General features: G+C 37.6%; 1 protein-coding gene across 1 annotated transcript in view; it reads left to right on the forward strand.

Moving 5' to 3' along the window:
* grik3 (glutamate ionotropic receptor kainate type subunit 3) overlaps positions 1-12,475 on the forward strand; it is a 144,734-nt gene that overhangs the window by 116,019 nt on the left and 16,240 nt on the right. The window contains exon 12 of the mRNA XM_047157198.2: positions 1,637-1,755. Within this exon, the coding sequence (XP_047013154.1) occupies positions 1,637-1,755 (119 nt within the window). The remainder of the gene's footprint in view (positions 1-1,636; positions 1,756-12,475) is intronic.

Below are 12,475 nucleotides of genomic sequence, written 5' to 3' on the forward strand. Positions count from 1 at the left end.
AAGTTAATAATTTTGCTTTCATTCATTTTCCAGAAGTTGCCCAGATTGTGTGGTTGATGAGCATACTGTATGCGATGCATTAATAGTTTAATGATATGGAAAGACAAGGTTAAAGAGATGTACATATCTCTATCTAACAAGCTGACAGAAATATCAATGTCTAGTCTAGCCTTGACTAATACTAGAGATAAATCAAAACGTGGTCAGTCTTGAGCAGGAACTCTGTCTCAAATGTCCATTGCATAATGTTCAGACAACAATAAGATCTGTTGATTTAATGTCTCCATCTGAGAACACATTACACTGCAATGTCCTTTCACCTAAAACAGACACAAGACAGAGAAAGGGGTTTGTGTGAATGTGAGTTTGATAGAGGGATAATTCCTTTATTACAAGAGAATCAGATATTATGCTAAAGCATTTACTATTTTTTTCTGTTCATGGCTTTGTTTGGCAAATACCCCAGTGGTTTCTAATGTTGAGTTAAGAGGCAGCACTTACATGAGTGATAGTCAACAATATAGACTCTTTTTTTTATCAGTCCCCTCTATCACTCTCTCTCAAGAATTCCCATTAAAATGTTGTTTGTCAATTTACACTAAATAATGCATTTGGCTGTTAAATAAATACGACTTCAAGAAGCAATGCTAACGCTAGAACACAACATATTTTATGAGATTTAAGGACAGATTCAGGTTAAGTACTTTAAAACAAGAAGATTATATGAGGGCTGTGTGGATTCAAGTGCCTCAGTTCATTACTACACTAGAATGCTGAAAGTGCCATGCCAGTGTGCACTACAACCAACAAGTTATTATTATTATTAGATCCCTCAAACATGCATTTGCATAAATTCTACAGCAGGAATGCACAGATCCAATCCTGGGGTCCTGCACAGTTTGGGGATTTTTCCTACTTGAACACACCTACTAAACCTGGTAATTAACTGGTGGGTTGAATCTGCTGTCTTTGAACAGGGAAATTAAACTCTGCTGGACTCCAGTCCTACAGGTGTGTACCACTGTCCTAAGGCATTTGACACCATAATCTCATCTTAATGTGTAATAGATGCAGCCTTAAGATTAATCCATACAACAATGCTCTGTATATCAGCCACGGCAGATTCTTCTTTGTCATTCTTAGCACAAATGCTGTTGTTGTTCTTGTTTGTGGAAAACTGCATGCACAAAAGTCACACAAGTTGGACCTAAAATGGCCAAACATAATCTAGCATGACACTGCCCCAGGTGTCCACATACCTTTGGGCATATAGTGTATGCATACCATGATATATATTACTGGGCAATACCTTGAAAATGTCATGATATACAGCTTTGCTGTATCACTCCTAGTACATACTAATTAACTCAGAAGTAACTAATTCGGCTTTATGTAAGCTATTGTAAGCATCAGTGCCAATCAAAATTACATAGTACATTTCATTCAGTTACATCTCATTGTATCCTTATCCAACTGCTACTGCTACAGTGCTATCTGCCACTGTGAAGATGTGTCACAATAAAACTAAAAATATAATATAGGTAAAACTGATTGGATTTATTAGTCTTAAAGTGAAATTAGTAGAAAAGTCAGACTATATTCCATATGGATAATGCTTATTATATCTCTTCTGCAGATTTAGCCCTTATGAGTGGTATGATGCTCATCCATGCAACCCAAGCTCTGATGTGGTGGAGAACAACTTTACACTCCTGAACAGCTTCTGGTTTGGTGTGGGCTCCCTCATGCAGCAAGGTAATGTAGTCTGTGTATAATGTGTTCTTAACAAGCCTTCAACTGACAGCAGCATAATGTGGCTGCTTCCAAAGAACCCCTTCCCATCAAGAGTATGTGGAGTTCAGGCTTCAAGTGCAGACATAGGAAAGATGTTGCCATGCATCATGCCAATATGAGGAGAAAATGTGTCAGACAGCCATCACATGCTCTGGCAGGTTGAAAAGATATCAGTAGAGTTTGTTTCTGTGAAATGTGGCTTCCATCAGGAATACTTCTCTCATGTTGTTGACATTGAGTTGGGGTTAGAATCAAACATCACAAATGACTGTGATTCTGTCTTGGCATTACATTCACACACACACACACACACACACACACACACACACACACACACACATGCACACTTTGCAGAGAATACTTACCATCTGCTCTTGCCTAGATGTCCACCAACAAACCTCCCCCTGTGATTCTGTTTCCCAGCATTTTCAGAACAGCCATAAAATCTTCCTGAGGTTTTGTTGTGATCATGTCTGATTAGCATACATATTTATTTATTTATTTATTTATATATTTTTTTTGGGGGGGGGGGGTCTAAATTTTCTTTTAAACATCACAAACATGTCAACCATTATTTGGCATCTCACCACCATCCAACATTCACTGCCTCTGCAAACATTCTTGCCTGAATGCCATTTAATTTCCTCCCTTCTCCTTTTAGTTGCAGCCTCACAAAATTAGTGGAAGAGAAAAGCTATTAGAGACACGCAAGCCTGATGTTTTTGTACACGATACCCCTCATGGGCACACATTAGCAACTGATGCCCCCAAAAATGAAGCAACCATAATAAAGTAGGCAGGGGACAAAGAACAAGTAATGAAATGTTTAAGCTCATGTAAAGTTACAAACGGAGAGTTCTCCATGGTGAATCTCTGCCTGTAAGGATCGCAAATGTCAGACACAATTCATTAAGCTGCTGCTCCACCCTCAAACTGCCTGGAATCCCTATCAATTTGCCACTGTTCAGAGATACAGATAAGTAGTTCATGAGTAGTGCAGTCTAATAGAAAGCAGGGAGGCAAAGTCAATATGCAACACCCACATGACATTTCAAAACCCCCTGTGTTTCAAATACCTCTCTCTGTTCTGGCAGTGGTGCTTGTTTGGCATCTTGCAAGCCTCACTTCCTCAGATCTTTTTCCACAGATTTTGTTGTAATGGCTGTCGCTGCTGTTATTCCTTATATTTGCACTAATAATTCTGTTCAGAAATTAAACAGACATTATTGAGTCATCAGAGAAAAAAAAATATGTGCTTCCCCTGCAGGTCATCCTGGAAAGCCTAAAATATTTATTCAGTGTCATAGTTGTCAGGTCACATTTGTTTGGCATAGCTATTATCAATAATGGTGTCATTTAAGCCAGTGATTAACAGCAACCACCACCAACATCTCCTCCCCAAAACTAATAAAAACAGCTACAATATTCAGAAATTGAATCAAATGCGGCTTATTAGTTGTAGAAACTATTCTAGCTTTGAGTTACAGCTGTTTAAGATAGATTTGAATAGTCCATTTACTTATATATAGACCCCCAAATTATAACAAATTTTTTATTCAAGAATTTTCAGAGTTTATCTGTTGATGTACCTAATTCTGACAGCATTCTAATACTTGGTGATTTTAATATACATGTTTGCTCTCCTAGTAAGCCTATAGTTACTTAATTTTTTACATCTTATTGATTCATGTAATTTTACTCAGGCTGTATTAAGTCCTACTCACAAGCAAGGTCATACTTTGGATCTGGTCTTATCTTGGGTGTTCCAGTTTATAATGTGGAAATAAAGGATGTTGGCTTCTCTGATCACAAGTCAGTTAGCTTTAAGACTAATTTCTCCAACTCATTGGTTAACCCTAGAACTTTCAGACTCCGTGTCCGTTTTATAAATTCCTCAACAGTTTGCCAGTTTTCTGAGGCATGTAATCTGCTCCGCTATTTTGTACCTTAGTCACTACACTTTCTGGTTTGGGTTCAAACAAATTATTATCAATATTTAACTCTACTTGTAGTGTCATTATGAACAGTTGTGCTCCTTTTTAAAACTTTAGCTCCAAAAATTAGACCCCAGCCATGGCTCAATAATGATACTCATGGTCTTCTGCAAATGCGGAGGAAAGCAGAGAGGAAATGGAAGAAAGATAAACTGCAAGTGTCTTATGACATGGTAAAGGATTGCATGATCAAATATCAGCAGTCGGTTAAACCTGCAAAGGCACATTATTTTTTCAGATCTTATAAAAAATTATTCCAATAGGCCAAAAGCTTTATTTAGCACAATAAATTCAGTGCTAAATCCTGTCAAAAGTACATTCCCTGAAATTACTCAGGCAGCCTGTGAATATTTTTTAAAAGATTTTCACAAATAAAATTAATGCTCTTAGATCTAGTATTTCACCCTCTGATCATGATCAAGATCATTTTAAAGACTATATTAGCCCACCTTCATTAGTAGCCCACTTATGTGAGTTTGAACCTGTATCACTCTCTTGCTCAGTGGATTTAGTCCAGCAAATGAAGCCTTCACAATGTTCTTTAGATATTGTTGCCCCTTGCCTTTTTATCCAATTTATGGATGCCGTTGGTTTAAGTCTATTGTCGATACTGAAATGCAGTTTGTTAAGTGGTACTGTGCCATCCTGTTTTAAACATGCTGTGGTGCAACCTCCAAAGTCCAACCTGGATCCAAAGTAATTATCGACCAATTTCTAAACTCTCGTTTTTATCGAAAATCCTAGAGACAGTTGTTTATCATCGGCTCTCTTTTTTAAATGAAAATGGTATTTTGGATAAATTGCAGTCTGGATTTAGGGCATAACATAGCACGGAGTTGATTCTCCTTAAAGTGCTTGACAACCTGTTGCTAGCTGTTGATTCAGGAAACTGTGCAATTCTAGTCCTTCTTGATCTAAGTGCTGTCTTTGACACTATTGATCATGAAATTTTGTTAGAGCGTTTAGGACAGTAGGAAGGAATTCAAAGGACTGCCCTTGAATGGTTTTCCTCTTATCTTAAAGGGAGATCTTTCTCTATAGAATTGGGTAATGTTTCTTCCTCCTCTGCACCTATTACCAGTGGAGTTTCACAAGGCTCCATACTGGGTCCAGTTTTATTTTCTTTATATATGCTTCCTTTAGCCCATATTTGTCAAAAAACACAATATTCTGTATCTTACCATCATTATGCTAATGATACTCAGCTTTATCTCCCTTTAAAGCCAGGGAACAATTCTGTTTTACAATCACCCTTTTACTGTTTCAATGATATAAAAAAAAATGGATGACAACAAATTTTCTTCAGCTTAATGATTCTAAAACTGATGTGGTAGTGTTTGCCCCCCATAGTTCTACTAAATCTATAATTAATCACCTAGGCCCTTTCACATCTAAATTACACAATCAGGCAAGGAATCTTGGCGTGATTTTTGATTCCAACTTAAAGTTTGATAGGCATATAAATTCCGTGGAAAGAAGTGGCTTTTTTCAACTAAAGGCTATTGTGAAGTTGAAACCCTTTTTTTGTCTTTTAAGGATCTGGAGGTTGTTATACATCCTTTTATTTCTTCCAGATTGGATTATTGTAATTCATTGTATAATGGTATTTCTCATGCATCATTAACATGTCTATAGTTAGTCCAAAATGCTGCAGCCAGGCTTTTGACAGGGACTAGGAAACTAGTATTTCACCTGTGTTGGCATCTCTCTAAATTCAGTAATTCAGTATTCAATATAAGGTTTTACTATTTGTTTATAAGGTTTGAAATGGCTTGGCACCTCCTACAATGCGGAACTCCTTCAGTAATATACGTCTTCTAGACTTTTAAGGTCATCACAGAGTTTTCATTTAATTACTCCTAGGTCTCGCTTAATATCAAAAGGAGATAGAGCCTTCTCTGTTGAGGCCCATGTCTCTGGAATGGGTAGCCATTTCACATTAGAGCCTGTACTACCCTTGATGCTTTTAAATCTTATTTGATGACTTACCTCTTCTCTCTTGCTTTTGACTGTACTTAGTGTGTCTAATCATATTATTTATATTGTATTGTTAGGTCCTTGGCATGTAAAGCACTTTTGCTGTTTTTAAATGTGCTATATAAATAAACTTTGTTGTTGTTGTAAAAAAAAACAAAAAAAAAAAAACAACCTTTCTTTCCTGACAAAGCCTACTTTATTAGTCTACACTGTAAAAGATTTCATCTTACTAAGTGAAAATATATTCAATACAGTCAAATGTACTATATATATATATATATATATATATATATATATATATATATATATATATATATATATATATATATATATATATATATATATATAATACAATGGCAATAAACCAAATACAAGATTATATCTAGATATTTTTACTCATTTCAAGCTTTAAATTGTCTTACTCTATTGGCAGATTCATTTTATTGGCAGAAACTTATCTGCCAAAAGAACAAAACTATTTCAAGCTTGAAATTAGTACAAAGATGACTACAACTAATTTTAAATATATCTGCAAGCAGCAATACCAGGGTCAAGCCAACTGTCAGCACCATGAGCAGTAAAAGAAGCTTTGTGACATGTTTTTGGTTTGAGTACCATGAACAGTATTTGAGGAGTTGGAAAGTCAACTTTAAATCATAAAAAAAAACATATATTTTAAAAATAACTAAAAATAACTACTCCTTAGAATTTTGGTCCAGTATGTGGTGATGTTCTGAAACTGCTCAGGTAGCATCTGGGCATGATGGTTATCATGCAGGAAAGCACTCAAGAGTTAGAATCCAAAAATCAGTGTTTGCTATCTCCTTACCAGTAGGGGGCAGTATGCCAAAATGCTGCAGGTAACCTCAGGGCCTAATGCTGATGCCACATACAGTATCTCACAAAAGTGAGCACACCCCTCACAGTTTTGTAAATATTTGATTATATCTTTTCATGTGACAACACTGAAGAAATTACATTTTGCTACAATGTAAAGTAGTGAGTGTACAGCTTGTATAACAGTGTAAATTTGCTGTCCCCTCAAAATAACTCAACACACAGCCATTAATGTCTAAACCGCTGGCAACAAAAGTGAGTACACCCCAAATTGGGCCCAATTAGCCATTTTCCCTCCCCTGTGTCATGTGACTTGTTAGTGTTACAAGGTCTCAGGTGTGAATGGGGAGCAGGTGTGTTAAATTTGGTGTCATCGCTCTCACACTCCCTCATACTGGTCACTGGAAGTTCAACATGGCACCTCATGGCAAAGAACTCTCTGAGAATCTGAAATAAAGAATTATTGCTCTACATAAAAATGGCCTAGGCTATAAGAAGATTGCCAAGACCCTGACACTGAGCTGCAGCACGGTGGCCAAGACCATACAGCGGTTTAACAGGACAGGTTCCACTCAGAACAGGCCTCGCCATGGTCGACCAAAGAAGTTGAGTGCACGTGCTTAGCGTCATCTGCAGAGGTTGTCTTTGGGAAATAGACGTATGAGTGCTGCCAGCATTGCTGCAGAGGTTGAAGGGGTGGGGGGTCAGCCTGTCAGTGCTCAGACCATACGCGCACACTGCATCAAATTGGTCTGCATGGCTGTCGTCCCAGAAGGAAGCCTCTTCTAATGATGATGCACAAGAAAGCCCGCAAACAGTGGTCTGATGAGACCAAGATAAATTTATTTGGTTCAGATGGTGTCAAGCGTGTGTGGCAGCATCCAGGTGAGGAGTACAAGTGTGTCTTGCGTAGTCAAGCATTGAGGTGGGAGTGTCATGGTCTGGGGCTGCATGAGTGCTGCCGGTACTGGGGAGCTACAGTTCATTGAGGGAACCATGAATGCCAACACATACTGTGACATACTGAAGCAGAGCATGATCCCCTCTCTTCGGAGACTGGGCCGCAGGGCAGTATTCCAGCATGATAACGACCCCAAACACACCTCCAAGACTACCAATGCCTTGCTAAAGAAGTTGAAGGTGAAGGTGATGGACTGGCCAAGCATGTCTCCAGACCTAAACTCTATTGAGCATCTGTGGGGCATCCTCAAACAGAAGGTGGAGGAGCACAAGGTCTCTAACATCCACCAGCTCCGTGATGTCGTCATGGAGGCGTGGACGAGGACTCCAGTGATCTCCATGCCCAAGAGGGTTAAGGCAGTGCTGGAAAATAATGGTGGCCCCACAAAATATTGACACTTTCGGCCCAATTTGGACATTTTAACTTAGGGGTGTACTCACTTTTGTTGCCAGCGGTTTAGACATTAATGGCTGTATGTTGAGTTATTTTGAGGGGACATCAAATTTACACTGTTACACAAGCTGTACACTCACTACTTTACATTGTAGCAAAATGTCATTTCTTCGGTGTTGTCACATGAAAAGATATAATCAAATGTTTACAAAAATGTGAGGGGTCTACTCACTTTTGTAAGATACTGTACCAAGTTTTGTCTCAATCTCTCAAAGCGTTACAGAGATACGGCCTCAAGCTCAATTTTGCTCATTCGTCGAAAGCGCAATTCAAAAATGGTATGGCTTATCAAAATTCTGTGAATAATTTTTTTTTCAGTAGTGCCTCTAGATGATGCACGCCAACAGTCTAGAAGACTGAGTTAGAAAAAGTATGTTTTCAAAACATTTAAAAATGGTGGGCAGGAAGTTTACTCAAGCATGACATAATTGGTATCACTTTTCCAGGCATGACCCACAGAATCTATCAAGACCAGTCTCATGACAGTAAGCAAAAGGAGTCCCAATAGCTATTAACATTTATAGAAATAGCAATATAATTTTTGACCACAAGGTGACGCTGTCCTGCAACTTTTTGAGTCCCTTCAGTATGGTATCAAAGACAGATACCGAGTTTCATAATACACCAAGTCCTTTGTAAAGTAAAGATTTTATGATTAAATTAAAAATGGCTGACATCCAAAATAGCCGGCATAGGAAGTTTTCATATCCTTGGACTTGGTATGCCCCACTGAATCTATTGAGAGAAATTTGATGATTTTATTAGAAACTGTTCAGAAAATTAGCTTTTTTTCATATCTCGTGACAACTAGGTTGTGCTTTTCCGAAACTGAGCAGGCACCCTCAAGTCATGATGTCTAATACAAATAATAACTTTGGTATGAATACACTAAAGGATTATGGAGAAATACCCTTACGTCCATTTTGGTCCATCAAATTCATTGAAGCACCATTCAAAAATGGTATGGCTTATCAAAATTTTATTAATAAATTTTTGTCAAGAGTGTCTTTAAATTATGCAGGCCAGTTTTTTTGCAAATCAGACAAACGGCCTAGGATGAGTTCGGAAAAGTAGGTTTTTCAGAAAATTAAAAATGGCGGATACATTTTCATGATAGAAAATAGGGTGCAATCGAATCATCTTGAGCCAAGGAATCAAAGGAAAAAACTGATGAAAAGTTATTAACATAAACGTGAGTACAAATTTGGACAGTTGGTAGCACTTGAGAGATTTAGAGAGAGTTACAGACTCCAAATTTACTGAATTTACAGGTCAGACTGTCTTCTATCTGTGGGCCAAATTTCATAACTTTCCCACAAGTGGTTCTATGGGCTGCCATAGACTTAAGAGCAATAATAATAATAACTAGACTGGAATATTTGCTGAAGAAAATGTGAATGGTGCTTGACGTGGCGAAACCCGGATGGGACGCCAATACTTTCGAGAGCTGCCGTTGTTGGGGGACTATACTTTCGAGAGCCGGACAGTTAGGGTGTCAGCACTGTTAGAACTGGCCGTGTAGTGCGCCGGCATTCTGATCACTTATAAAAGTCATAGCACACCTCTCCTCAATAAGCCGATCGATTTGACACCTCACCCGTTGATCTCTGACAAACAGTGCGGGACTAGTTTCGCGTCGAAAAAAAGTGGAAGAATAATAATAATTATTATAATAATAACTAGACCGGTACATTTCCTGAAGAAAATGTGAGTGGTGCTTGCCGTGGCAAAATTAGGATCGGGCGCCAATAACGCGGTGAAAATGCGGTGGCGAAACAGGGACAGGCGCCAATACTTTCGAGAGCCCGCCAGATAGGGTGCCAATACTTCTGAGAGCTGAACAGATCATGTGCCAATACATTTTAGACCCGTATGTGTACAGAGCTTTCTGTTTAGAGGGCCAATACTTTCGAAACTCAATGCAAGTCTATGGGAAATTTTCCGAATTTGAGCTTCCGTAGCGGGAATTCGGGCATTCCGATCGCTTATAAAAGTCATAGCACACCTCTCCTCAATAAGCTGATCGATTTGACACCTCACCCGTCGATCTCCGACAAACGGTGCGGGACAAGTTACGTGCCGAAAAAAAAGTGGAAGAAGAAGAATAATAGTTATAATAATAAGTATGCCGAAGAACAATAGTAATGCTTTTCAAACACCACTAATTATAATAATAATAAGTATGCAAGAGAACAATAGTAGTGCTTTTCAAGCACCACTAATAAGTATGTCAAATAACAATTGTATTGCTTTTCATGCACCACTAATTATAATTATAATAATAAGTATGCCGAATAACAATAGTAGTGCTTTTCAAACACCACTAATTATAATAATAATTATAATAATAAGTATGCCGAATAACAATAGTAGTGCTTTTCAAGCACCACTAATTATAATAATAATAAGTATGCACAAGAACAATAGTAGTGCTTTTCAAGCACCACTAATAAGAGGAAGAAGAAGAAAACTAACAAAAACAATAGGGGTCCGCACTCCTTCGGGCTTGACCCATAATAATCTTGATTTATAATGGTCTTGTAAATGAAGATATTCAAGATAAGCTGAGATGCAATTTTTTGCAGTGTATTATGAGTGATCAATCGATCCGTCAACAAACCAACCAATCAAATAATCATTTTCAGTGATCCTGAAAACTTGTCTATGACAGAGGTAGAGCTAAATCAAATAAATAAATAAATATTATTTGATGAGACTTTGTAGTGGATTTGAGTTTCTACTTATTGACAAATAAGAGCTATTTGCCAATTAGCTAGCTACTGGAATTATACCTGGCCACCTTAGCCTTTTTGTGCACTTTGTAGCTTTATTACCCAGTTGTCTAATCTTGATAGCTTCCCTGACACTGCTTGTCCATTAAGAGTGTTTGTTTAGAAAGGTAGGTTGTATTATCACATATTCTCCATTGTGACCTTCTTTCTTCCACATTTTAGTTTACTTGTACAGTGCCTTCTTTTAGCTGATTGTTCAGACTGCTAACTACACAGTGAGCTGTTGAGTTGTCTAGCCACTCTCATGGCTATTACACACTTCTCTTAAGCTTAATCTAAAAACTTGTACTTCACGTATTTTGGTCTGTAGTCTGCTCCCAATGAGAACATTCTTTATGATGTGCTGTAACTGATGAAAAATGAAGCGTCAACTGCTGACAACTGTGACACTTCTTGCACTTGGCACTCACAGTCTGCTCTATTTTGTGGAAAGAGTGTAGAAAATCAGATATCACCATGGTCAACCTCAAGTCAGCAAACACAATTTAGGAGCAAAAAGCGACAATTTTGGGGTTTAAAACTAATGCTTGTTATTGTGAAGGCTGTGCTAGCACAGGTTAATGTGACATACTGTGAAGTAATTTGTTATTTTTGTTTGCACCTACATAATTGAAAAAAAAAACAAATAACATATTACTTGCAATATTACAAATCTTTAAATCCACAAAGTTACATAGTGTAGTTTTAGCATGGCATTAGGTTAATATTTTCTGCAAGAAATAAAAGTGACATCAGTTAAGAGTGTCTTTAGTCAAATGTATTGTATTAACTTGTATGACATCCTCAAATGTTAAACTCTTTAATTTTTTTCTCTTGTATGCTTGTATTTTAAATTCACTGTACATTGTATTCACTGTATTTAAAATAAGGGTATGCCAGCTCACAGCAGTCTCATTTAGTAAAAATGCAAATAATGGTGTTTCTGGGTAGAGTGTGACAGAAGAAAGTCCTGCCCAATGCCTCATCTTGAGGATTAGTAGAATAGAAATGCGCAGAAGTACATCTTGCACATGCACCAGTGGTTTAGTACATACAAGTAAAAACAAAAACAAAAAACATAACAACAACAAAACTGTTTTCACAAATGTGTTTGATGGAATGGTTGGCTGAAACCTATTCTTATGCTGTCTTTATATTCCAATTTAATAATAAGTTTGGTTTCTGTTTATACATGTATATTGAAATTTGAGAGATGTTTGTTATTTTGTTTAAATTATTATTTGGATTGTAAAGGTCTCAAATAGCTTTGTTTTCATTTCCCCAATACATATATGCTAGTTAGATCTGATGATTCTATGTGGTCTTAGCAATGATACACTGTAGCTTTTTGGCATGTGCGGGGAGATAATGAAAGTTAAAAGCAGGGCACTACATTAATATCACTCCCATAAGAGCAGTTCCACATGCTGATTAGCAGCTTACCTCCACTACTCTTTTATGGAAATGAGCAGATGTTTAGTTTCAGTATTACAACAGTATCTCTGACAGGCTCTCATGACATCAGCAGTTTTTACTTGCAGCCTGGTTACACACAGAAACAGGTTTAGGAAGAGCACAAAAGCCTAGCAGTTACATCTGTGCACAATCCTGCCCAGCATGCAGTGTGTCAAAAATGCAACGCTAGCCTGTGGGTGCAGTAGATGGTGTACATCATGTTTCCAGCTAAT

The sequence above is a fragment of the Ictalurus punctatus genome, chromosome 1, assembly GCF_001660625.3.
Source record: "Ictalurus punctatus breed USDA103 chromosome 1, Coco_2.0, whole genome shotgun sequence".
NCBI lineage: Eukaryota > Metazoa > Chordata > Actinopteri > Siluriformes > Ictaluridae > Ictalurus > Ictalurus punctatus.